The sequence below is a fragment of the Zalophus californianus genome, chromosome 6 (assembly GCF_009762305.2).
Source record: "Zalophus californianus isolate mZalCal1 chromosome 6, mZalCal1.pri.v2, whole genome shotgun sequence".
NCBI classification, from domain to species: Eukaryota; Metazoa; Chordata; class Mammalia; order Carnivora; family Otariidae; genus Zalophus; species Zalophus californianus.
This window is the reverse complement of record NC_045600.1, coordinates 84,071,860-84,099,204: the sequence shown is the minus strand read 5'-3', so window position 1 is coordinate 84,099,204 and position 27,345 is coordinate 84,071,860. Positions and strand designations below refer to the sequence as shown.

The 27,345-nt window shown below is 51.2% G+C and overlaps 1 protein-coding gene across 1 annotated transcript; it reads left to right on the top strand.

The window, feature by feature from the left end:
• Positions 1–5,595: 5,595 nt before the first annotated feature.
• Positions 5,596–26,603, top strand: PLA2G4D (phospholipase A2 group IVD). The gene is made up of 20 exons (XM_027570315.1): positions 5,596–5,640; positions 9,636–9,708; positions 9,898–10,034; positions 10,619–10,750; positions 11,466–11,506; positions 11,856–11,898; positions 13,244–13,307; positions 13,654–13,790; positions 14,539–14,649; positions 14,777–14,814; positions 14,994–15,129; positions 15,423–15,559; positions 16,988–17,210; positions 22,661–22,778; positions 23,153–23,290; positions 23,532–23,639; positions 23,782–23,973; positions 24,250–24,416; positions 25,073–25,259; positions 26,377–26,603. The coding sequence occupies exons 1-20, from the start codon at positions 5,596–5,598 to the stop codon at positions 26,601–26,603; spliced, it is 2,454 nt and encodes an 817-aa protein (XP_027426116.1).
• Positions 26,604–27,345: the final 742 nt, after the last annotated feature.

Below are 27,345 nucleotides of genomic sequence, written 5' to 3'. Positions count from 1 at the left end.
TTATTTATTTGAGATAGAGAGAGCATCAGACAGAGAGAGAGTGCATGAAGTGGGGGGAAGAGAGAGAGGGAGAAGCAGACTCCCCGCTGAGCAGGGAGCCAGCTATGAGGCTGGATCCCAGGACCCTGAGATCATGACCTGAACCGAAGGCAGACGCTTAACGGACTGAGCCACCCAGGTGTCCCTCCATTCATTTTTAATTTGGGTGAGCATGTGCCCTAAGCACACAGGACTCACATTTCAAAGTTTGCTTGTGATATGTAAAGGGAAATTTTGGCAACTTAAATTTTCTCACAATGTCCAGCCTTCAGGCCTTGTCTCTGGAGAGTTGACTTTGAGACTTGAAGTAGAAGAAGGGGGCCCCTTTTGTGTTCTCATCTCCAGCTTTTACAACGGGTGCCATTGGCCAAGAGGGGGAAGATGAGCAGGAGGAAGGGTCAAAACATTAAAAGCACTTTACATATATATTTAAAATCCTGCTACATGAGAAAAGATATCAACCATAGCTGTGGCTGAGGAGTGTGATGGGGGGCCAGGCTTGACCCCCAGTGCTCAGTTCCATCTCAGTCACTCACTGCACCCCCCGTGGGGCTAAAGGGAAGAAAGAGTTCTTGGCATGAGAGGGGAGCCTCAGGTGCCGCTCTAGTTGGTCGCAGGAAGGGGTCAGGTTGGCTGGGGCTCCAGGCTTTGAGGTGGCACAGATGTACCCACACCTCTCCTAAACCCTGGCAAGCTGGTCTTTGTCTCAGGGTCCTCCCCCTTGGGGTTGTTGGTTGGTTGGGTGTTACAGGAAAACTACCACAATTCAAATGAGTCAGTGCTGGGTGGAGAGCGAAGAGTATATTTCATATGAACTCCGGGCAGCAGAGCAGGATACCTGAAACTCTGGACACAGGTCTGGGTAGTGTTCGCCCGTGAAATCTGGTAATGTGGTGGAGGCCACCCCTGAAGTTGAGAGAACGATTTTTTTCTGCTGAGATAAACTAATCCACAGAAATAAAAATCGATAGAGGGCCTTATTCATGCTTATGACAGTTTAGTTTTGGTTTGTGTTTTGAAATGTATAAAGGGCTTAACTAATCTTTTTTAAAACTATGAGCTAGAACATAAAAGTTATAAATATAAGAAATTTAAATGCTCACACATATTTCCAATGTGTGGAAGGTTTATGAAAAGAGGAATCTGAGGGACGCCTGGGTGGCTCAGTCGTTAAGTGTCTGCCTTCGGCTCAGGTCATGATCCCCGGGTCCTGGAATTGAGCCCCGCGTCGGGCTCCCTGCTCAGCGGGAAGTCTGCTTCTCCCTCTCCCCTCCCCCCTGCTCACGCTGTCTCTCTCTCTTATCTCAAATAAATAAATAAATAAAATCTTTAATTTTAAAAAAAAAGAAAGAAAAGAGGAATCTGAGAGGAGAAGACCAATAGGGCAGAATGGGGGGCAGGCAGAGCTCCCTAGAGATGGAGGAAGCCAGGTAGAGAAGGCAGAGGAGTCTTACAGGGAGGTTGGTCCAGTTACATCAGTAGGTTTTTGTTGTTGTTGTTGTTGTTGTTGTTTTTAAGATTTTATTTATTTATTTGACAGAGAGAGACACAGTGAGAGAGGGAACACAAGCAGGGGGAGTGGGAGAGGGAGAAGCAGGCTTCCCGCAGATCAGGGAGCCCGATGCGGGGCTCGATTCCAGGACCCTGGGATCATGACCCGAGCCGAAGGCAGACGCTTAACGACTGAGCCACCCAGGCGCCCCACATCTGTAGTTCTTGAGACATGCGCTTATTTCTTCACTCATCCTGAAGTTCATGTATGTGCTACCACTGCCTCCAGACAAAATTAATTAGCTGAATGATGATTGTTTATAGCTCTTCTATGGCTCTTTAGTTTGAAATTCCAGAGGCTCTATTCTGGGTCAGGTACCAGCCCCAGCACTCCAGAACCTGCAATGTAATGTCCCAGGTTCTGAGACACTGATGTGTTCCATTGGCTGAGAGACGTGGAGTAGAAGACAGATTTATGCCTGACAGAAGCTTCGTTAGGTGGAGATCAGGCCTGTTTTTACTGCCCTGGCTCGCCCTCTCTTGGAGACATGGTAGACATTCAATAAATATCTGTTGGATGAATGAATGGATTGGTTGGGTGGTATCCTGTCCATTGCTTAGAGAAAGGCTTATTCATTCCAATAGCCCTAGAATGAGAAGGACCAGTGCTTCTTTCCTGCTTGGTCCTGAGAAGTCCTGGACAGGAAATGGTCCTTTCTCTTTTGTCAACAGAGTGAATAATCACTTCCTCATGAGGCAAGAGAGCAGACCTGCCTGTGCCTCGATTTTGACATGCTAATTAGTGCTGAATGCTGAAGCGTGTGTCATCCCTGCCTCACACGATACATCTCGCCACCTGTCTCATCACTTGCTTCAGGACTTTTGCCTAGAATTGAGACTCAGCTTGGCATCAGCTCTGTCTCTTCCTCCACCCCTGTCAGGTGTCTCCTCTCCTCCATGACACTGTCATCAAGTGTTTTTCTAGGGGAAGGTAAAGGGAGAGGAGTAACTGAACCCTTCTTTCCTGGAGTTAAGGTGGGTGAGGGAAGAGCTGAGACCCAAATGAAAAGCCCAGAACTAGATCTACCCCTTCAGGCAAGGCTGGATCCAGGGACACTCTCATGCTCCCTCTTGCCTGCAGTTCTGTTGGAGAGAGACCATCTTGCAGATGGTGGCTAAAAACACTGCCTCTGGACTAAATCCCCAGGGTGACCTGGGGGCAGTCCCTCAACCAATTCCTGCCTCAGTTCTCTCATTTGTAAAGTGAGGATAATAGTAACACCTGCCTCATGAGTTTTGGGGGATGAATAAATATGTTATATATGTAAAGTGCTTTGAATGGTGTGATATATGGCCTAGATCCATGTTTCATGGAGCCTAAAGTTGATATAAAATTAGGTAAAAAAGTATTTATTTGGAATGATAAAAGAAAGCACACAAAAATAAGGGTACCTGGGTGGCTCAGTCGGTTAAGCGTCTGCCTTTGGCTCAGGTCATGGTCTCAGGGTCCTGGGATCAAGCCCTGCATCGGGCTCCCTGCTCAGTGGGGAGCCTGCTTCTCCCTCTGCCTCTGCCTCTCCCCCTGCTTACTGCTCCCCCTGATTATGCTCTCTCTCTCTGTCTCTCTCAAATGAATAAATAAAATCTTTTTAAAAAAAATCACACAAAAATACAAATTTTAAAAGGCTGATAAATGCCAAAACATCACAAAATTTTTAAAGTAACATACTATTTAAACTAATTAATTGCCATTAATTAACCTCTGTACCTTTCCCTTTGCTGTTTGGTTGCATATTCTTTGATTTCTCTTTATTTGACACAGATTTTATAATATCATTTTCTTTAGAACAAATAGAAAACAATCTTCTTTCTATCTTGGTTGATTGAAGATTTTTAAAAATTAAAGTTCTGACATATGTGGCTTGCATGACATTCCTACTGGACCGTGCTGCTCTAGACCCTTTTTCCAGAAGCATTCACATGCATACATACCCACATCATTCTGTATATAATTTCCAGAACCATTGAGAGTTCCCCAAATCCCATCCATGGGCCCTATTCCCAGACTAAGAATCTCTGAGTCAGGAATGTCATAGTTTTTACCAGGCTTAGCATCACCCACACCGTCACTGCATAGACGGGGAAACTGAGCACCAAGCTCTCCTGCGAGTCCAACCAGCTGAGCCCTGGGTCCAGCTCCTCTGTGGATGGAGGGGGGTGCCTGGCCTTGCCATACCTGTGCGAAGAGCTGGCACTGGGGGTTACCTCATAAACGGTGATGCTGCAGCTCAACCTCTGTAGCTCCCCTTGACAATCTGGTGGTCCGAGATGAGACCCACATCACTTCAGGGAGATGTTAAATCACTCGTCAGTGAGTTGTATTTCTCAGGACTCCTATAGTCCAGGGATGGCTCTGGAGGCCATGGTGGGGCAGGCAGGCTCCAGGCTAGGCTAAGCCCAGACTGGGGAAGGGGACACAGACTTTTAGTCCAGAGGGCATAATGCTGGGCTCTGCCACTCACCAGCTGTGTGACTCCGTGCATTGCTTCATGTGTGACCTACTTTGGAATAAGCTGTTCTTCAGAGTTCTCTACATTTTATATTTACTTTTTCATTACATTTTATATCTGGTTCGTGCAAATTAGAAATATTCCCCATTCAGTTATTCTTGACCTTTTCATAGACTATTATTAATTATCTTTTTTTGGTCAATTCTGTAATAATACTTCTTATTTTATTTTTTTAAGATCTTATTTATTTGAGAGAGAGAGATATTGAACTTGAGCAGGGGGAGAGGCAGTGGGAGTGGGGGAGGGAGAAGCAGGCTCCCCACTGAGCAGGGAGCCCGATGCAGGGCTCGATCCCAGGACCATGGGATAATGACCTGAGCCGAAGACACACACTTTACCGACTAAGCCACCGAGGTGTCCCTGTACTAATACCTTTTAGATCCATTTGTACTAAGTTAACGTGAATTCAATTTCATTTGCCTTGAAAAACAAATCATGCTGTTCAATTACATAGTGGATTGACAATGAAATAACTGAATTTGCGTCATTTCAGGAAAACACTTGGTGTTGCTGCGGACACCGAACAGTTTCTTTATTTTAAGATTTTATTTATATATTTGAGAGAGAGAGAGACAGAGACAGAGATAGCGATAGAGAGCATGAGTGGGAAGAAGAGAAGCAGGCTCTGTGCTGAGCAGGGAGCCCGATGTGGGATTCCATCCCAGGACCCTGGGATCATGACCAGAGCCGAAGGCAGACGCTCAATCAACTGAGCCACCCAGCGCCCTCCAAACTGAACAATTTAAATGGGTAACTTCACAAAGTTTTCTTCTATAATATTTATAGTCTAAGAGTTTCCTGATTGGTCTCTGTTACCTTTATTAGAAAGTTTGCCGTTTGAGTCGAATGGAAATCTAAACTCTTAGGATCAGCCAAAGGGAAGGGAGGAGGGTAAATCTGAGGATGAGGGGCTTAGAACCAGAGAGACCAGAACCCTGTGTAGCTCTCCAAATTCTGCTCAGGGCCTGCCACTGTGACTGCCTTTATTATGCTACCCAGGCTGCTGGCTGCAGAGAGCTGCCAGGGAGGTCTGGCCTCTCCTCTGCTCTCATACGCTCAGCCCTCCTCCCTAAGAGGCTGGCCTGGCTCAGGTGGGACTGGGCTGCAGGGTTTCCACCCTTCTGCCCCTACCCTGTCCCAGACCTTCAGCCTCTGGGGATCCAGCTTCTGGCCACTGCTCCTAGGACTTGTCTCCCCTCCTCGCTGCGTCTGCAGTCACGATGCTCCATGTCTGAAAGTGGTGCTCCACCTGCGGGTCCTGGGGCCCTGCCAGAGGTTTCTGGAGATGCTGGTTGACCCAGCCTCTTGGGGAAGAAGGGAAGATGCTAGGCTAAGGGAGTGACCCAGGGGTGGAGCCCAACCTGTTTATAGGATTGTGGCTCCTTGGATGTGGGCAGATTGACAACCCCATCCCACTGGAATAGTTACTGCCGGCTGGCCAGGGAGCTGACATTTTGGCAGGAGCCTGTCCTGGAGTGGAGCCAGAAGGGTTGGTATGGAGAGACTGACAACGAGGGGACCAGCTGGCCACCCTCACCAGGTAACAGTGTCATCAAGCCCCTGGGCATCACTCAGGGCGGGGCCTGGGGCTGGGGTGCATTCTGAGAAGCTTGACGCAGCACAAACCAAGGTGATCCTGGCCTCAAAGGCCAGGGTCCCAAAGCTGGGGGTCTCTGCCTAGGCAGAGGCCGAGGCTGGGAGGCAGAGGGTACAAGAGTCTGTGCCTGGGGATGAAGAGTTAGGGGAGGGTGGATGAATGACCAACATCCATAGACGTGAGGGCCTGTGTTCTCCTTTAGAGCCTCTTACCCTCCTCCCCGCCAAAGCTTGCATGCCGCGTCAGAGAACACAGTGGCTGTGTGTCACAAGAGGACACCCCACCAGGCCCAGAGTTCATCACTGCAGGGAGTGGACCTCCTGGAACTGGCGGGGACCAAGGAACCCCCTTGTGTGTCCCCAGAGCTTTGCAGGCCAAGTCCCCGTCCACTGCCAGTTACTTACTGGACCAAGAGAAGAGGCTGCAACCAGGCCAAAGAGATCTACAAACTGCTAGCCCCACTCCTTCCCCATGCTTCCTCTCAGCCAGATTTCTCATCCTCTGCTGTGGACCAAGGCCAAGAGGGACTGGCTCTTCGGGTCTCCCCGGGTGCCCCAGGCAGGGGCCATGAAAGAGGCTAAGTGTGCCAAGCTCACCATCCTGAGGCATTTGTCTCATCCTCAGACTTTGCCAGGCTTCTGGAGCCTTGGCCCTGAGACCCAGGCCCGAGTCGGATCCAGCCAAGTAGCCCCAGACCGGTACTCCTGGAGAAGACGTGCCTGGCTCAAGCCAGGTACCAGGCCATCCTGGGAAATACAGAGAGGGAACCCTCCATTGAAGGACAACACCTCCTGCCCCAGCCCCTGTCAGCCTGAGGTCTAGAGGAGGCCCCCCCAACAAGGTGGACATTAGTGAAGACGCCCAGATGGCTGCCTGGGAAGACCCCAAGGCTGCAGGAGCAGGGCGGTGGAAGGGCCCTAGCTCTAGCTCTGTCTGCTCCTCCCATCAGGAGCTTGAGCCCCAGAGCCCAGCTGTGGAGGTTTCTGATGTATCTGTGCTCATCTTCATCTCCCTGGAGAAGACTGGGCACCCTTTTCCTGCTGCCCTCTGCCTGCTCTAGACCCAGCCTAGGGGCAAAACTGAAGGCCAGTGCGCCGTGACTCTGGCGGCTTGAGTCTACCCACATGCCTGGAAAGCACATGGCCTCCCGCTGATGCTGCTGGGATTGGTTGAATCCCCGAGATCAGGCCCTTAACCCCCAGCCTTCAAGGTGGCTCCCAGGGCAGGCTCAGCAGTGGCCTCACCCAGCTTCGTTCCTGCTGGAACAGGGACTGGAGCCCGCCCTGGCAGTAGGAGCTGGGCCAGCAGGGCAGGCCAGGCATCCAGGACTGGCTCTGGGACGTGCCTGCTGCGTGATCCAGGAGCATCGGCTCAGCATGACTCAGGAGATACAGGGTCTGAGGCTGGGCCTGAAGTCTCCACTCCTCTCTCCAACCACAGTGGGTCGCTTGGGGCCAGCAGGGGGAAAGACAGCTTGCTCATTGTCTTCTTGCTGGTGAAGACCCCATGGTCTGGATCCCTGTACGGGAACTCCAGCCCTGTCAAACTCGCTTGGGTCACTTCCCCGGTGATGGGCAGGGGCCAGCACTGAGCCTCTCCACAGGGAGGAGGCTGGAGGAGGCCCTGGGGTCCCTGCATAGGGAGAAACAGGGGCTGAGACTTGCAGCAGGGAGGTACTCCCAGGAGCCTACAGGAAGCTGGGCAGGGGGGAATCCCTGCTGGAGAAGCCCTCCACAGCATTCAGGGTCAGTCATCAATCAAGGCAGTATTTCAGACAGGAGGACATTTCAACAGGGAGGGGAAGACCCAGGGCCCTCAGGAGAATCATATCAGTTAGTTCAAGATCCATATTGGTCTAAAACAAATCTAAGAAATTCTGTTTTGATATCCAGAGAGAAGTGGGGGAATGTTGCATGCTTTTACAAAGGAGCCAAGTCCTGGGGAGGTAGAACAGTACAGGGGATGTGAGCTCTGGCCTTGAAGACAGAAGGGCTTGAATCCTACCTAGGTCACCTGCTAACTCTGTGACCTATGCAAACTTTTCTAAGCCTCAATTCTCTCATCTGTAAAATGGGAGGAAATGAGAGTACTATCTTAGGAGGTGTCAGGAGGATAAATCAAGTTGGAATACATAACCTGCTTAGTACAGCACCTAGAAATATAACAAGCACTTAATAAATAGTAATAAGACCAATTATCTAGCAACTGCTTACTTTTTTGCTAAGCATTCTACAGGCATTAACACATTTAGCCTCTATTAATTAGTCCCACTACTTATGAGGAAACCGAAGTACTGAGAGGTTTAGTGACTTGTCCAGGGTCACACAGCAAGTAAGCAGGGGACTGAGGTTTAGATCCAGATATCCTGGCTGGGAGCCTGCCTTGCCCACTCCACTCAACCTCCCCGAGTAATGACCCGTCACTGTATTTATTGTCATAGCCCATCCTATGGCGTTCTGTCTTGGTGATGGTTTTAGAGGTAATGAGAAATGGGGTTTCACCCTGGGAAAAATATCCTTCCAGGGGACAGTGGGCTTTCTGAGGTTGAGAGGCTCTTGGTGACCAGAGAGAGAAATGGGCAACGATGCTTAAATTGGGCATGGTGACTGGCTGGAAAGGAGCAGGTGGGGACAGCTCTAGAGCCGCCACAGGCTGTGGTCTTGGGGATGAAGGGAGTCTGGGCTGCCTCTGTCCTTCCCCTGTCTTGGAGTGCACACGGAAGTTCAGCTCTGTCCAGGGTCCCGGGAGCCCAGCCAGCACTTTCTCTGTGGTGGGCAGTGATGGATCTGGGCGCAGGGAGGAAATAGAGCCAGGTGTCTCAAAAGCCGTAACATCTCTGCCATTTATAAACTCTGGCTTAAGGCCCCTAGAGTCAAAATGTTGCTGGCATCCCTGGAGTTAATCCTCAAGAAGGGAGAAACCAGTGTGCCCTGGTTGGGGGGGCGGAATGCAGGAAGGTTGGGGTATCACACGTGCTTTTCCAGAAAGTTGACAGGAATGACAAAGACACTCAGCATGAAGGTGCAGAAGAGAGATGCGAGGACCCACAGGGCTCCTGAGTGGCTTTGCTGTGGCCTCATCATCCTTTAAATTTGTCTGTGGGAATGGACAGACAGTCTGCGGACACTGAGGCAACCCTCAGCAGACAGCAACTGTGCAGAGCCCAGACGGGTTCCTGGCAGGAGACTTCGGGGTCACAGGCACGGAGGGGACTGGTGACGGCAGGGCACAAAGCAGAAGAACTCTTGGGTTTCATCACAACACTGTCTCCCAGGACCCCGCAGGGCCGAATGTTGGTCCTGCAAGCCCAGTGCTGCCTCTGCCTCAGATGGCGGGGGCTTACCGTAAGAAACTGGTGCAGGGCACCCAGAAAGAGCAAACCGTAGCTAGGCCTCAAGAAGAACAGAAACCCAAGCCCCGCCTCCACCCCGGGGTTCCAGGCGGTGGCAAGGACCTCAGCAGTAGGGATTTGAGGAGAGCCCCCTTGTGCCCTGTCCCCAGAAGGACTTGGCACACCCTATTTGCCCTCTGCTTTTCCTTTACCACCTCTGCTCCCTTTGCCCCCATGAGCCCGTGCCCACTCTGGTTCTGCTTCCTCCTCGCTGTGCTTGGCTGTGGGCTGCCGTGGCTTCCCCAGGGTTTTAGTACATGTCCAGTGCGGCGACCATTCCTCGGTCCTCGTTTCCCCGTTGTCACCTCTACACGGTGCAATTCTGTCCCTGAAGGGGAAGGGGTCCTACAGATTCCATCCCCCATTGGTCTGCCTGCCCTGACTGCTGCAGCCCAGGACCACGGCCCCGAGGACAGTGGTGGGCAAAGGCTGTTTGCCCCCAAACGCCTGGCAGCATCACTGACCTTGTGAGGAGAAACCTCAGCACAGAGGGGTGGGGCTGGGGCCCTGAGCAGGAGGGACCGAGCAGTCTGTTCTTTCTCTCCAGGGGGAGGCCTCTGCCTGCTGGCGGCTCACTGTGAGGGTCCTGGAGGCACGGAACCTGGGCTGGACTGACCTGTGTGAGTAACTATTTCCTGGGCTCGAGGGGTGTAGAGATGACCAGGCCCTACGGGAAAGGCCCAGGTGAGAACTTGGGGGCTGGGCTGGGCTGCCCACAGTGGCTGCCAAGGTCATGGCAAGAACCTGGCGAGGCCCCTGGAGAGGAGTGTAAGGAATTCTCTCTTACCCTGTTCTCTTGACATTGCCAGTGAGTGAGGCAGACCCCTATGTGACCCTACAGCTGCCAACCGTCCCTGGAACAAAGTTTAAGACCAAAACAATCACCAACACCAGTCATCCTGTATGGAATGAGACCTTCAGTTTCCTAATCCAGAGTCAGGTCAAGGTAAAGGCCAGTACCACCCACCTAAGGACCGGCTGTATCCTTCTTTTGGAGCACACCTTCCTCCAGGGCTCAGTCAGAGACACTGGGGAGGAGTGACTTTGTTCCCAGCCTGGGTGTGCGGTGTGCGAGAGAACGTGTGATCCACCATGTGGCTGTGAGCCTGACCTCTGGCAAGTTGCTGGTCCTCTCTAAGCCCATCTGTGGAATGGAGGCAGTTAAGAATCCCTTCCTGATGGAGCTGTTATGAGGTTAAATGAGATAATGCATGGAAGACTCCTAATACAGTGCCTGGTACATACGGTGCCTTGGGGGACCAGCAAGGGCGGGGGGGGGCGGCATGCAACGGTGGGGAAATGCTGAAAGAATTTTATTTTTTATAAAAACAAAAATTAGCCGGGGGAGATTAGGAACTTTGTCGGATTTCCTTTTAGTTCTTTTAAGTTTTACTATTATTTTTATTTTGAAGTACAAAGTGTGGAGGCATAATAATCTTTTCCAACCGTGGGCATCAAGTAAAGGCTCAACAGGTATGGAGTAAAGTGATGAGTAAATAATGTGCTACATTGCTGTTCTTGGGTCCCTAGAATGTTCTGGAGCTAAATGTCTATGATGAGGACTCAGTCACCGAGGATGATGCCTGCTTCAAGTTTCTCTATGACGTCTCAGAAGTCGTCCCTGGGGAGCTGCTCCGGAAGACCTTCTCCCTGCCTCCCCAGGTGAGTGGGGAGTCCTACCCCTCTGCAGTCCAGACTGAGGAAGTTACACAGCTTCTCCCTTCTGGAATGCTTCTGTGCTCAATGCGTTCACAGAAAGAGGGAAGCCCCTCCCAGAGATATTTACATTTTAATAGGAAAGGAGAAGGCTTAACTAGACTGTTAACTAGACTGAATCACCAAATGCAGAGATTTTAGTCCACTACTAGGAAGGTTTCTGGTGGTGGAGAACTTCCTAATATCAATCAAAACCCAGCTCAGGGTAACTAACCCTTGGGGCAGTTGGGGGCTCCATCACTTCTGCTCACTGCTCTCCTGCGGTGCCCAAAGCCTGCTTTATGAAGGTCTCTGCTCCTTCTCCAGTAGGTGAAGGCTGGGGAATGGGAGGGCAGGGTTCTGGGGTCAGGTCCTCTTCAAGAGGAACAGGAGATTGGCCCTGGGCATCCTTAAACCTCTTTTGGCTTGTGCTCCTCACCTCCTCCTTCAGCCCTGCCAGGGAAGGAGACCTGTTCCCCGCAGACTTATCAGCTGTGGGTAACTTGGGCAGGCAGCCCATCTTTTCCCTAATTCTCAATTTCCACGTCTGTAAAGTGGGAAGAATTGTAATACCGTGCCTCCCTGAAAGACTGCTCGAGATGTGACAATAACATGGTCAAAGAACTGTGTCAGCTGTGAAGATATGTGCAAATGTTGACGAGTTGCTCATCTTTGATTTCAGGGGCAGGGGGAGCTGGATGTGGAGTTCCTGCTGGAAAAAACGTGAGTAATCATCACACAGCCCAGGGAGTGTCTCAGGACCCAGGCTTCATTTAAGGCAATGTCTTTGGTCCAGATTCTCTGTCCCTCGTGTCTGGGGCGGGGGGGGTGGGGAGTTCCTCTTAGAGGAATGAGGAGAGGAAGGTCACTTGTTCCTGGGCACCACTCTCCCTCTCCTCACCTTGCAGTCTTCAGAAGCACCTCCCTCACCTTAAGTGGTATCCAGGACTTAGGGTCCCTTCGCATCACCCAGGGAGGCCCCAAGGGGGCTGGAGGCCGCGCTGTGAGGGGGCAGCTCAGTGCAGGGAGCGTTTGCCTTTGTCTGAGCAAACGGGTGTTGTGATTTTTCCAGGTCAGACTGTCCAGAAAACCTCATCACCAACGATGTCCTTGTGGTAACCACCCTCCCCAGGCTTGTGAGGGGGAGCTGAGGGAGGGGCCCCAGAGCCGACACTGAGGTTGGGGGGTGCCGAAGGGACAGTCAGGGTTAGGGCACTATGGTAAGACCACCTCTGGCCTCCCAGCTGGGTGGTCACCTGGGCCGGTGGTCTGGGGCTGGGGGCTGGGAGCTGGGAGGGGCCAGGGCCTTAGGGGAACGTGGAGAGAGGGAGGCCGAGGCTCTGCCGGGGCGGGGGGGGGCGGGTTCTGGCCCAAGGCTGGACGGCTGAGGGAGTGAGGGGGGAATCGTGGGTGCCCCTGACAGTGTTTCATCACCTGTGATGGACTACTAGTTCTTAGCCTCGGAAGGTGGTGGGCAAGTCATGCAAGCCAGGCCCCACTGGGGTGTTAGTACTGCAGCAGCAGAGGCTCGGAGGGAGTTTCCAGTGCTCTGCGCTTCCAACCTGGGGGCGCCGGGATAGAGTCGACGGTCTGTCGGCTCCTCCTTGAGCCGGTGGAGAGTCCTGGTCAGCTCTTCGAAGACAGAGCAAGCTCACAAATCTGCAGCGGACAGGAACGGGTGGTAAATAAGGCCCGAGAAGCTTTCCACTCAAAGGTTTCAGGCCAGCAACGCAGGCATGACCTGGGAGCAGGGCCGGGCCTAGTGTGAGGGAAGGCACTTAGAGCCCCAGACTGAAGGAGGCCTCTACCCTCAGGGTCGTACAAGGGCCTGCTTCATGGGCTAGTATTACTTTTACAAATGCACGTTAAAATCGTCATACCTATGGCAGCTGCTTTTTATCTGAGGGGATGGAGACCAGTGGTGGTGGCAGGCTAAACTCAGCCAGTGTGCGGGAGTCAGTCAGGAGCTGGGTGGGCTTCGGGCGTCAGATGACGTGCCTTACAGAGAATGCAGCGGGCTCCTTTGGCAAGCTGGTCAACTGGAGGACAGCCGGGAGATCATTCCATCATCCTGTAGACCAGTGGTTTGCATACTACTGTTTGGGAGCCGTTGTGGTAGGAAGACACTCTCCAGGCTGAGTCCGCAGAGAAACACGGAGAAGAAAGAACCGTGCCTGAGGGTCGGGCGGCCTTCAGAAATCCCCCAAGTTTGGCAAATCTTTGAAAGCTGGGGGTGTGCACGGGGTGGAGGCGGGGCTCCCCCAGCTGCTCCAGAATACCTGACTCAGCAGTCCTAGCAGATCAGAGGAGAGGGGTGGCGGTTCTGCCTCCAATCCCACGCTGGACCCCGCTTCCTGTTCTGCGTGTGGTGGATTCGGATCCGTGGGGCTCAGAGGGTGAAGTTTAGGGGACCTCAGCTTCCCCTGCCAAGCCCCCAGCCCACGATGTTGTCTGCCCCAGGCCCGAGAGCTATCCTGCCTGGATGTCTGTCTGGACCGCACCGGGAGCACAGCCACGGTCACAGGTGAGGCCTGCTCGGGACCAGGCCTGCTCTCTGCTAGATGGGGTGGCTGGGACACCTGTGCGGGGCGGCAGGTGAGCAGCCGAGCAGAGCCTCCTTCTTGCTCACACAGCACGAGGGCGACAGGTCTCCTGTGGGCTCGAGGGTCCCCCTGACCTGGGGGAAGGTGTGTTGCAGGAGGTGGGAGTCCCATGGGTCCTGGGGAGGGCGCTCTCCAGAATCCTGTCTATTGTAGTCCAAACTCCCAGGTCTCGACCATGCCCGAGCAATACTGCCAGTTTCCTGGGGTCCCCGCTCGGATTCCTGGCTCTTGTTGCCCTCGTGCTAATCTGCCCACTCTCCCGCCTAGATCAGGACAAGCTGGAGCTGGAGCTGGAGCTGAAGGGGTCCTATGAAGACACACAGACATCTGCTCTGGGCCCAGCCTCTGCCTTCCACTTCCATTACATGGCAGCCCAAGAGGCCAACCTGAGCGCACGTCTGAGGGTGGGTCTTGGCTTTGGAGCTCTCCCCGCCATGGGCGCGGGCCCCTCTCAGGCCAACGCCAGGCCCCCGTGGCCTCGCCAGCCTCCCCCAGTGAAGCACCAAGCCCTTGGCAGACAGGGAGAACCACCACAGCCTGGCATGGGCCCGGGGACTGCCCTGCTTTGTCAGACTTGGTTTGAACCTTTCAATGGCGCCTACATCAATACTCATAGAAGAATTTCCCATATCGGTGCCTCCAAGGCCCTGCATGGCCTGGCCCTTGCTCACCTCTGCTGCCTCACTTTGTTCCATGCTCCCCCTCTGTCATGATGCCCCAGCCATATTTATCTCTTCCTGCTTTCCCAACATGCCAAGGGCCTTCTGTGTTCTCCTCCGTCTCCTTCCAAGACTGCTGCCTCCTTCTCTTCTTCCTCTTTTAGATCTCAGCTCAAAGGGCCCCTCTTGACTCCCCATCTTAAATAGACCCCTACACACCCCAACTTTCCTTATGGTATCGTATCACCCTGCTCATTTCCTTTACAACATTCTTTCCCTTTATAACATTTGCTAACATCTGTTCACTACCTATTTTGTGATAAATTCAGATACATAATTCAGTTAGAACAAAAAATATCAGCAAGTATTTTAATAACTAGTAATTATAAGTATTATAATAACTAAATATTGTGCTTATTTTTACATTATCAGAGAGAGACTGTGTCTGTCTAGATACTCAGTAAGGATTGGTTGAATGAATATTTCCCTCCAGAGCTCTGCAAGCAATGGCTGGAATTCAGACAAGTCAGCTGGGCACCTCACTGTGCCCCTGAGGTCCTTGGCCATGGGAAAGGAGGTGACCATTAACATTCCTGCCACAAATGTAAGTGGCCTCGACTGGATGGGAAGTGCCAGTGAGAATAAAGATGGGGCGCCCAGGCCCCCAGGGGGTACCCACATTCCCCTGAGGGTTGAGGATATTCTAGTACGGTCTCTTGCTTTGATTTCAGACACCAGGAGTGAGGCTGCAGCTCAAGGCTGAGGGCTGGTAAGAGACGTTCATATCTGTGGGGGATGGTGTGGGGTGGTTGTGAGGCAGGGAGTGCTGTGGAAAGGGTGGCCCTTGGGGTTGGGAGCAGGGAAGTAATTTGGCAGCTGTCAGGGGCTTGGCCAGCCAGTGGCTGAGCTATGCAGTGCCCCTGACCCTCAGATCTTCTACTGCCCCAGCCCTAAGGAGCTGGCTGTGCACCTGGGCTTCGATCTATGCGCAGAGGAGAAAGCCTTTCTGAGCAGGAGGAAGCAAGTGGTGGCTAAGGCTCTAAAGCAGGCCCTGCAGCTGGACAGAGACCTACAAGAGGATGAGGTTTGGGGGTACTGGGGAATGTGGGTGCAATACCTTGGACTGGCCTTAAGGAAGTACCCGATTCCGCTGTCCTCTCCAGATGCTCCAGTTGCAGAGATGGGAGTGGCTGTGTGGTGGGTGGGGGTGAGCTTTGGGGTTCTCACTCCTTTTTGGGCCCTGTCCAGGGCCGAGAGCTGTCACTTCCTGGGCGAGGGGCTGGGGGCTAGGTCTAACCCCGACTCCATCAGGCCCTGGCCCCGAGGTCCCTTCCATCCTGGTCCCGGTTAAGCCAGGCTGTGTCTGTTTCGGTCCAGGTCCCTGTTGTGGGCATCATGGCCACAGGAGGAGGTGCCCGGGCCATGACCTCTCTCTATGGCCACCTGTTGGCCCTGCAGAAGCTGGGCCTCCTGGACTGTGTGACCTACTTCAGCGGCATCTCGGGCTCTACATGGTGAGGGCCGTGGGGACTGGAAGAGCAGAGATGATCAGGTCCCAAAGGGGAATGGAGTAGAAACCGGGGAACCCCTCTACGTGTGGAAGCCAAGTGGGTCTGAGCAGCATAGTCTGGTGGGTGTCAGGTGGCTTTCTCAGAAGGGAGGAAGTAGATATTACAGAGGTCCTCCTGTGAGAGAGGCATTGGAGGACACCATTCCACACTACTGGAGAGGCCCAAGGCAGCTGATTCAGGAGGAGCTGGGGTTTGAGTCTCTGCCACACCACTTACTGGACAACTGATTTCCTCTGATTCTCAGTTGACTCATCTCCAGAACGGGGGTAATAGTAGTACTTACCCCACAGGATGGTCCTGGGGCAGCCCAAGTAAAACACTTATCTTGTCTGACATGTACCAGGAACTCCAAGTCGGTAGCTCTTTTTTCTTTAAACATTATTATCTCATTTAAATCCTTGTAAGACTCTCTAGGGTAGTTTCTTTTGCTGTCCCTATAGTATAGATGGAGAAATTTAGATGAAGAGATACTACCTTACCTCTTACCTAAAGACAACGTTGCCTCCCTATAACCCCACCCTGCCTATGATGAGGTGGGACTTTTCACTGTTAGAGATTCGTTCCTTTGAGTCTTATTGAAATGTGACTTTAAGGAGTAAAAGGAGAGTAAACTCAGAGGACTTATGTGACAGCTGTTGACAAGCAGAGTCTTAAAGGGCTTCAGGACAGGCCCATGAAGATGGGTGTTGGGTCTAGATCTGTTCTGTACAATGCAGTAGCCACTAGTCATATGTGGTTATCGACCACTTGAAATGTGGCTAGTCCAAATTGAGGTGTGTTATAAAGATAAAATACACAGGGAATTTCGAAGACTTAGCTAGAAAAAACATAAATTTATGTTAATTTTTTATATTGATTACATGTTGAAATGAGAATTTCAGATATATTGAATTAAGATAATACTATTAAAATTAAATTTTAAGGGGCGCCTGGGTGGCTCAGTCGGTTAAGCGTCTTCCTTCAGCTCAGGTCATGGTCCCAGTGTCCTGGGATCGAGCCCAACATTCGGCTCCCTGCTCCGCGGGAAGCCTGCTTCTCCCTCTCCTACTCCCCCTGCTTGTGTTCCCTCTCTCACTGTGTCTCTCTCTGTCAAATAAAAAAAATCTTTTTAAAAAATTAATTTTTATTGCTCTCTTCTTACTTTTTAAAAAATGTGGTTACTAGGAAATTTCAAATTACATCTGTGGCTCACATTATATTTATATTGGACAGCGCTGATCTGAAAGAAAACCCCGAGACACATTTTCCAGATGGGCAGGGCCTTGGCTGCAGGATCACCACATTGGGAGCAGTGGGAGGGTGGCAAGGAGATGTAGCAGCGAGCCAAGCTGGGCCTCCGCCTCCCACCATACTGTCCCTTTATTCTCCTAGGGCAATGGCCCACCTCTACGGGGACCCTGAGTGGTCACAGAAGGACCTCGAAGGACCCATCAAATATGCCAGAGAGCACCTGGTCAAGAGCAAGATGGAGGCCTTCTCCCCGGAGCGCCTTGCGAGCTACCACCAAGAGCTGGAGCTGCGGGCCAAACAGGGCCACCCCACGACTTTTGTGGACCTGTGGGCTCTCGTGCTGGAGTCCATGCTGCACAGCCAGGTAGGGCACCAATGCTGGCAAGGCGAAACGTGAGTGCACCTGCGGGGCTGGGGCAGCCTTGCAGTTAGCTATTGCGCGTGCGCATTTCCTACAGGGTGAGGGAGGCTGGGATCTGTGGGGAAAGGGCGCGGGGATCACAGTGTCTCCGTGGCTGCTGTACTTTGGGATGCTGCCTTTTTGAGTCAGGCTGTTTTTCAGTTCTTTGCCATGAAACAGAGATTTCTACAACTCTCAAGAGCTTAGGGATGAGTCGATGCCAAAGTCAGTTAGGCAAACAAAACTTTGACATTATGTTTGTCAGTGAGATTGCTTGAATAATTTTTATTTTATTAATACTGCAATATAGAATGTCTTCTTCCTCTACATCTTCATGGTACTGTTAAAAGCACAGACTCTGGAGCCAGATTCCCCAGGTTTAATCTCAGCGCCTCTCACTAGCTATGTGTTCCTTCGCAAGTTACTAATCTCTCCGTGCCTCGGTTTTCTCATCTGTTCAGTGGGGACGAGTGAGAATAGTACTTACCTCACAGGCTGGTTGTGAACACTGAGTGGTACTTTGGCATAGAGTTAGCATTGTTAGCTATTATAGTTCTTTCTTTTTTTTTAGAGATTTTATTTTATTTATTTGAGAGAGATAGCAAGAGAGAACACAAGCACGGGGGGAGAGGAAGAAGCTGGTTCCCCGCGGAGCAGGGAGCCTGGGATCATGACCTGAGCGGAAGGCAGAGGCTTAAACCTTGGAGCCACCCAGGTGCCCCAGCTATTATATTTCTCTGCTGTTTATTGTAATGCCATGAAGACCAAACTGAGCAGATACATTTTTTTTTAACTTGCTTCTTTAAGGAAAGTTTAGTAAGTCCACTGTTAAATCTTACATTAACTGATACAATTATTAAAATCAGTTATTTTTTCCCACTATTGTTTTACCACAGATAATTATCTGAACATTTCTTTTGAAGCATTTGAAACAACTAAAACACACAAAAAAAGTATCTTTAACATTCATAATAAAAAAGTAAACTATCAAATATTTTAGCAGAGGAAGGATTCTTGCCTTTCTTATCTTTGGGTATCAGGAGTTTGACCAAGAAAGATTATTATGTAAACTAACCAAAAATGAATTTGCTTTGGATTTTTTTCTTTAAGTGTTATTCTTGCTGGTAAGAACAATGCTACTTGGAAATTACCAACCATTCTTATTTTTTATGTATTAGTTTAAAAATATTATAAAAATAATATTTATCATTAAATATTACAATAATCTTCAGACCTAAGAAAATGCATAAAGCATAAAGAATAATGTAATGAATATGCACAATCTCACCAACCAGCCTAAGAGATAGTATGTTACAGAAAGAATTGAAGCCCCTCTGTGGATGCCTCCCCAGTCCCATATCATCATATGCATATCTTCAGTCTGTATACATGATTGTATCATGTAATACATAACATATAATTCCATAACATACTTTATTTACCTCTGTTATATATTTTATTGTATATACCTTTTATTATACATCCTTAAGAAAATTACAGTGTTACTTGCACAGATGATTTCAAACAAGTCTCCTTGTGCACAAATGTTAAGAGATTCTCTGAGCCTCCAAGATACATACCCAGGAGTGGGATTGTTAGGCAGTCTGGGTACTTGTATCTTCAGCTTTCCTGCCTATTGCCAAATCGTTCTCCAAAAAGGTTTCATTAATTCACACTCCCACCATCAGTGTATCAGCGTTTCTTTTTCTCTACACGCTCTTCAGACTTTTAGTTTTTTGTTCATTTTATGGGTGTCATACAAAATTTTATTGTGGCTTTCTATTTCCTTGATCTTTAGTGAGACTGATCTTATTTTCAAGTATATTTGTCATTGGGACTTCCTCTTCCATGGATTACCTACTCAAGTCCTTTTCCATTTTTCTGTTAATTCATCTTTAATATTATTTTGTGGGAGTTCCTTATAGATTCTGGATATTAATCCTTTATCAGTTCCACTAGATTTTGATGCATAATTTTAATATAACCTGGTGTATCATTCTTTTCCTTTATGGTCTGTGCTTTTAGAGTCTCCCTAGAGAAATCTTTCCCTCTCCTAAAGTTATAAAATATCTTCCTATGTATCCTTATAAAAGTTTTAAAGATTTGTTTTTCACAATTAGGAATTTAATCTTTAATATATCTTCAGGTATTATGTGAACACAAACCCTGTTTTATTTTTTTTCCATATGGATTGCAAACTTTCCGAATGTCACTTAGACTTTTTTCTCCACAAATCTGCGTTACTACTTGTGTCCGGTGTCAGCTTTCATATATTCATGGGACTCTTCCTGAGTTCTCTTCCATTCCAATGGGGCTGATTCTCTAACATGTGCCAACACTGCACTGGGTTAGAGACTCTACGGTGGTAATGCATGCTGGTATCTGATAGGACAGGTTTACCCCCATTTGCCACCTTGGTTTTTCTCAGAATTACCCTGGCTCCTTTTGGCCCTTTGCTCCTCTATACATGTAATAGAATCAGCTAGTCGTGTTTCATGGGAAATGTTAGCATTTTTATTGAGAGGCGCCTGGGTGGCTCAATTGGTGAAGCATCAGACTCTTGGTTTCCGCTCGGGTCATGATCTCAGGGTCCTAGGATGGAGCCCCATGTGGGGCTCCCTGCTCAGCGAGGAGGCGGCTTATCTTCCTCTCTCTCTGCCCCTCCCCCCCATGCGCACGCTCTCTCTCTCTCTCAAATAAATCAATAAATCTTTTTAAAAAAAGAATTTTTATTGAAATGACATTTAATTTATAAAACCAATGTAACTACTTGAAGTATTTTTACTTTATTAATGTATCCTATGTATTCTTTAGATCTGTATCTTAAGTTCATGTTTAGTTGTGAGGGTATTGTGTTTTATTAATGACTTTTCTGCCTGGTAGTGGCAATTAATTACTGTAGAGTTGGGAGAAGCTTGTTTTAACAGTTTACTTTATGAGGTGCTAAAAAATGCAGTTTGATCCAAAGCTTTAAAGAAGACTTTTATTTAATTACCATTTGATCCTTCAGTAATGACTTAATGCATGGTATTATATACAAGGTTTAGAGTCTATTTTTAAAAGACAAACTTAATAAGGTTTGGGGTGTTTTTGGTTCACAAGAAATCTTGTGGTATTCTTGAACAAACAATGCATCCTTAAAAATGAGCACCCATGTGGTTTTAAAAATTTTGTCTCAATATTAAAGCTTTTCAAATATTCTTTTTTTTTTAGTTATTATGCTCTATCTCTTAAAGCTAACATTCTTTATATGCTTTTTAAAATAATTCTTTAATCAGAGAAATTTAGTGTGTATTTCAAATTTAAGTTTTTGGGTAAAAGCATTTATTATCTCTATTTTATGCTAATGTACAATTCTAAAAGTCATTTTAAATGTCAGAAAATATAACTCCATAAGAAATAACAATTTCATTATTATTATTACAGAAATAGTATACCCTGAACTTTATACAGAACTTTATTAGTCTACACACTTCTATAATATTGCTTCAGTTTTTGTTAAAAGAAAAAGTGCTTGTAAAATATACCAGTTATGATCAGTGCTTCTCAAACTATGTCTTTCAAACTTTTTTCTTTAGTCTTTTGCTGACAAGCACTGAACTGCTTAGAAGCTGCTCACCGTTCCTTAGGAGGAAACTCATAGTTTTTCTCTTGCCTTTTCCTGAGTCAAGAAGGTCTTACATGTTTTTCTTCACTTCTGGCCAAAAAGGTTTTGCCATTAGTCCCCCCTGCCCATACAGTGCCTAGACCATGTCAACACATGGTCAACACCACACCCAGCTCCCACACCTCAGGGGGACCCTTGAGTCATCATCAGAGGGGTGCTCTGTAGCATTGGGGATGCTCATTTGGAAACGGGGGGCCTGGAGATCCAGAGGCCTGCCACCACTGGTGAGCTATTAGAAGGAAAAAGAATACTGGGTATTATTTCGGTAGATGGAGGGATGTGCTGACCCTTTTCCCTCAGGTCAGAAATGGTGCATCTGGAGTAAAAGATCACATTTCCCCTCATCTTACATGTCCAAAGAGCAGGCAAACGGGATTCCTGAATAAAAAGACTTTGAGAAGGGAAATTGCAGTTATTAATCAAGGTCCCCCCCCCCTACAGTATGTACATACACTCACACCTGCGGGACTGACTTGTAGCTATGATGCATAGCGCCAGGGCCTTGAGCCACATTGGGGGATTTTTCCTGTGGGTTCCCTCTAACTCAAGTCCTATAGGGTACCCCTGTGGAACTGGGGGGAAAGATGACCCATCAGTGACGGAGGTCTTTGGGAGGAAGAAGTACACCCGGGCCTTGCCACGGGTGTGGGAGGGGGGACTCCTCATTGGGAAGGTGGGGCTAGAATCCTGGGACACACACCTGGCTGATCATCAGAATTACCTAGGGAAATTGAAGAAACAAAGTCCTCAGCGAGAATCTCCTGATTCTCAGAAGTAACCTCGTAATCTGTTTAGCACATCCTCTAGGTAAATCAGATGATAAGGGCGGATTGGGCTGTTTGGGAACCCCCTAGGTCTAGCTGCTGAGTGAGGTGCCTTCCAGTTCAGAGAACCCGAGAGAGGGATTGTACATCTGTGGTACATCCCACCCCGTCAGAAGCAGCCGCGGCCTGTGGCAGGCTCCTTCCCAAGGGCGGCTCTGGGCAGCCACCACCATTAACCTTGCTGATGCTGGACAGGAACCCTATTGGCATCTCTGGTCTGGGATACAACGAGACCCTTCTGTGCCCCTAGAACTCTGGGAGGCTCTCCCAAAAGGCAAGCCATAGTTCCTGCCATCAAGGCAGAACTTGGTGTTTCACTGAAGAGAAAATTGGAAACAGAGGCAAGAATAAACAACGAGGTACAACATCATACTGTGCAAAGCAGGAAAGAGGGGGGCAGGTAAGGGGGAGGCAAGGATGCCTGGAAAGCATTTTGGAGGGGCCAAGACTTGGACTGCATTCGTGTGAATCTAGAAGAGGCAGCCCACCCCCTGACAGAGCTTATGGTGTATACTAAAATGGGATTCCCGTGTCCTTTCTGGAAAGCAGTGTGTGTGTGTGTGTGTGTCTTTGTGTCTGTGCATCAGGGTCCACATCCCCTCCACCCTTCAACTCATAAAGATGGGGCCAAGGACCGCAGGAGCAGAGGTGGGGTGTCACTATGGACACCACAGTCCTTGTGAATGGCCTTTTCCTGAGATACGCAGTGCACAACCTCCATAGCCTTCCATGGCGACCCTGCATCTGGTCAGAATATGGGGGTGGGAGTGGGAACTGGATGAGTGCACCCACCCATGCCACCCAAATTCCAATGGAGAGCTGCCTCACCCTCAGGGTGTGCCCCCCCTCCACCCAGTCCTGGTGGAGTTGCTGCCTCTAGGGTGCTTCCAACCACACCTAGGCCCTCATGCCTCCCACCCCAGGTGATGGATCAGAAGCTGTCGGAACAGAGAGCAGCTCTGGAGCAGGGCCAGAACCCTCTACCCCTCTACTTGAGCCTCAATGTCAAAGAGAACAACCTGGAGACCCTCGACTTCAAGGGTACAGTCTTCAGCCCTGTCCACATAACCCTCCAACACACACACACACACACACACACACACACACACACACACCTCCTGTGCACCCTGCGGGTCTTCAGAGAATTGAAACAGGAAACTCCTACACAGATTGCTCAGCCTTCTGGAAGGGAGGCGGTTCTGATGAGCTGATGAGCCAGGCCGCAGAGCTCACTGTCCTGGTGGTGGAGGTGGTGGGGATGTGCTCAAGGGGCTGGATGGAGGGAGTCAGCCAGGCAGCGAAAAGGCCGGGGCCTGCTGGGGGCGGGGGGCAGGATCTTTGGCCCCTGTGAGAGCTGGGGCTCCCCGCTCAGCCCACTCTCCTCTCATTCCCGCCTCTCACTCCTGTTCCCATAGAGTGGGTGGAGTTTTCCCCCTATGAGGTGGGGTTCCTGAAGTATGGAGCCTACGTCCCTAGCGAGCTCTTCGGCTCCGAGTTCTTCATGGGGCAGCTGATGAGGAGGCTCCCTGAGTCCCGGATCTGCTTTCTGGAAGGTGAGTGGTGGTTGCTCTGAAGATTCTGGCTGGTCCTGGGCCAGGCCTCCCTGACTGGACATGATTCCTGCACCCAGGTCTGGCAGAGCCCCTGGGGTGGGGCACCACCGGGGCGGGGCTGTGGGGAAGAGCTACTGTCCAAGCAGCCCACCTGCCTCCCATTTTCCATCCCCGCCCTCCGTGTGATGGGAGGCTGTGTGCTGAGGCCTGAGGCTGACTTATGTGGGGGTTTGGCCGTCAGGTATCTGGAGCAACATTTTCTCCCTGAACTTGCTGGATGTCTGGTATGACCTCCTCAGCTCTGATGACACCCGGAAGCAGCACATCAAGGACAAGATCAGGAACGTGGGTAAGAAGCCGGGCTGGGAGGGGAGGCTGGGATGAGGCGCCTTCCTCTTCAGATGCTTGGGGGAGGGGCACTCTCCGAGGGGAAGCAGGGCCAGGCATTTCCAGGCCTTTCACCGGACCAAGGTCTGTTTCTCTGAGCCCAGAGGAGTCTCCTGCCTCCTTGAGGACCTCCTCATGGCTGGAGGCCTCATGGCTGCAACCCGGGACGGCCCTGGCCAAGGCGTTTAAGGGCTTGCTGACAGGCAGGCCACTCCACCAGCACAGCTGCAACTTCCTCTGGGGCCTCCAGATGCACCAGGGCTACTACAGCCAGAAAGACTTCTCCACCTGGGCAGGTAAGGGCCCCTGCCGTGTCTCCGCAGGGAGCAAGCTTGGGTTTCCAGCAGGGACATGGACCATGGTTAGGACTGGCAGAGGACTTGGGGGGGTGGGTCACAGCATCCCCTTCTGGGGTTGGCCTGCAAAAGGTCTTGGGAAGGGCTGGGGTGGCGGGTGCCTACAGAGAGTGACGCCAGAGGACAGAAGGGGACATGGAGGCAAATGCAGTGTGAAGGGTAGAAGACATGTGGCAGAGTGGCTGTCCCCTGACTATTACCTGCCTTCCCCATCAGACTGCCAGCTAGACTCCACCGCTAGCCAGCTGACCCCTCAGGAGCCCCAGCTCTGCCTGGTAGATGCCGGCTACTTCCTCAACACCAGCTGTCCCTCTATGTTCCGGCCAGGCCGCAGGCTGGACCTCATTCTCTCCTTCGACTACTCCCTACCCTCACCCTTTGAGGTGCCTCTCTTTGCCCCATGGAAACCCCAGACACCCTGCAGCCAGGCCATGCTCCAGGGGCCACTGACCCTGACCTCCTGGGTCCCCAAGGGGAGGGAAGGGTGACAGGCTCTGACTCACAGACTCCTGCCAGGGCCCTCGGTTGGGAAGGGCTGTGGAGGTGCTGGGGCCCTGGGCTCCCAGGACAGGTGGGCAGGGAAGAAGCTCGCTGCGCCCACCCCAAGAAGAGCAGCTAGACGAAGCTGGAAGGAGACCCTGGCCTGTCCACATGCATCCCCCTCAGGGCCTCCCTGGGGACTCAGGAGCAGGGCGGGCTGGGGGCAGGAATAGGGCCCTGGTACACAAGTGGGTCCCCTACTGAGGCCTCCAGGCTCTGGGATTTGCATAACCTAACAACAGAATCCCAAATGGGAGCAGGGGTGCTAGGTCTGTGCCTCCCCTGAAGATATTAACCAAACAACACGGCAGACTGCTGGAATCCTTCGCCTCCCTCTGAGGAGACACCGTGTATCTTAACTGGGCCACACAGAGGCCAGGACCAGGTTGTCTTGACACTGAGTGGTCAGTTGGGCTGGAGCTCTAGCATTTTCTAGAGCACTGACCTGAGACGACCAGGAAGTAGCCGGTTCTCTCTGGGCCCCCCTCCCCGCAACCAGGCGCTGCAGCAGACTGAGGTGTACTGCCGGGCCCGGGGACTGCCATTCCCTCGAGTGGAGCCCAGCCCTCAGGACCAACGCCAGCCGACAGAGTGCCACCTCTTCTCAGACCCCTCCTGCCCCGATGCCCCGGTCCTGCTGCACTTCCCGCTGGTCAACGCCTCCTTCAGGGACCACTCAGCCCCCGGTAAGGCATCCCCTCCCTTCCTCACAGCCTGGCAGCCTGACCCTCAGAGGCACTGCCTGCGTCCTTCCCAGTGCTCCCGCGGCCGGCGGAGGGAGGGCGTCCTCAGGCCAGTCCCACCCTGCTCTGGACACAGCAGTGTGCCGGTCTCTGTGGGGATGCCACATCCCTGCAGGGGCTCTCTGCTGGCAAAGTCACCGTGCTGCTGTCCTGTCATGACCCCAGGCTCCTATGGCCCCCACTGCCCCCAGCTGCACCTGGGCTCTTCTGCTCTCCTGTTCTGGGGTGGTGTGTGGGAATCCCTGCTTCCAGAGGCCTTCCTGCGTGGTCCCCGTCTGCAGCCGTCTCCACCCCTGCTTGGGCACCACGTTGTTGGAGGGCTAGGCAGCCAGGACGGAGGGGCCCCCGGGCCCCGGGCTCTCAGATTTCTCCTGACGCTCCCTGGGATTTCAGCTGGATTCTCCCCTCCCACCCCAGCCCTGCCTGTGGTCTTTTCTCAGGAAGCTGGGCCTCTACTCTGGGGTCCCTGAAATGTAAACCCTCATCACATGCCTTCCAATCCTTCCCTTCCGCCAACTAGTCCGCCCTTTCTGGTGGGGAAGCCTCACTTCTGCTTTTGTCCGTTATTCCTGGCTTTCTGGTTCCCGCTCTAATTCCAAACCTTCCAGCTTTACCCTTAACAGGCTCAGCCCACATCTTAGAATTCTCTCTTTCTCTCTCTCTCTCTGTCTCAACGAAGACTGGTTCTTAAAAAGCAAAAATCCCTTTGGTTTTCAGACTCTTGTTTCCATCATGTGTTTTAAAAATCCTTCACTAAGCTGACTGACTTTGTGGTCCAGCTGTTTCCACCTTGACCCTAAAGGTGAAACAGAGATACTGTCAGGTTGCCTCAAAAGTGAGATTGCATTGCCACAAGGAAATGTGGGGAGTAGCAAACCCTTCATATCTCAAAGTAGTACCCTACTATCTGCATTTCTATTTCTGGGCAAAGGACACAGAGGGCTGGGGCGGGGGGAAGTGAGGAGGAGCAGCCCACCCTGGCGCCCAGCCACAAGGCTTCCTTCTGCCCAGCTCTGGAGGCCTCTGGGTCCTGCTCCTAACCCCGCTCACCCCTGGGCAGGTGTCCGGCGCAGCCCTGCAGAGCTCCCAGCTGGCCAGGTGGATCTCACTGGGACCACCTCACCCTACTCCCTGTTCAACATGACCTACAAGGAGGAAGACTTTGATCGCCTGCTGCAGCTTAGTGACTATAACGTACGGAACAGCCAGGGCGTCATTCTGCAGGCCTTGAGGACTGCCGTGAAGCACCGGGCTCTGGGGGCCAGGCCTCCAGCAGCACAGAATTGAGGCTGCTCAGGGACCCCAGCACTCTGATGACCCTCCGCGGGCTGGGGGCTTAACCCAAGCTCAGCTAGGTATGGCCACAGCCGTCGCTGGGCTGGGGTTCCCGGGCTGTCCAGGCCTGAGCCTCCTCTGCAGTGGGTCTCATGGCCCCCCAGATTCTCCCTCACCTCCATCACTGGCTTGAGAGGAGCTGAAAGGAAACTCCTCACCAGACCAACGTGCCGCATAGCTGGTCCGACCAGACAAATGTTCACATGCGATGACTTTCATGCCAAGCTGAGCGGATTTGGGGTACAAGCTGCAGGTGTCAGAGCAGGGGTGGGAACCGGCAGGGCAGGGTCCTAACTGAGAGGTGGCTGCAGGCATCAGGAATCACACTGTGTCCTGAGAGTCTCCTCTTTGATCCCTCCTCCTCCTTCTCGCTCTTCTTTTATACTATCTCCAAGCAACCTTAGGGACATATAATCCACATACCATATCATTCATCCCTCTAGAGAGTACGACTCGATGGCTTTTACTATGTATTCACAGAGTTGGGCAAACCTCCCCACAGTCATTTTGAGAAGATTTTCATCACCCACAGAAGAAACCCCTCACCCCTTACCTGTCAACCTCAAGCCTCTCCCCCAGTCCCAGGCAACCACGAATCTACTTTCTGTTTCTATGGATTTGCTTATTGTGGACATTTCCTATACGTGGATTCATACAGTATGTGGCCTTTTGTGTCTGGCTCCCTTCACTCAGC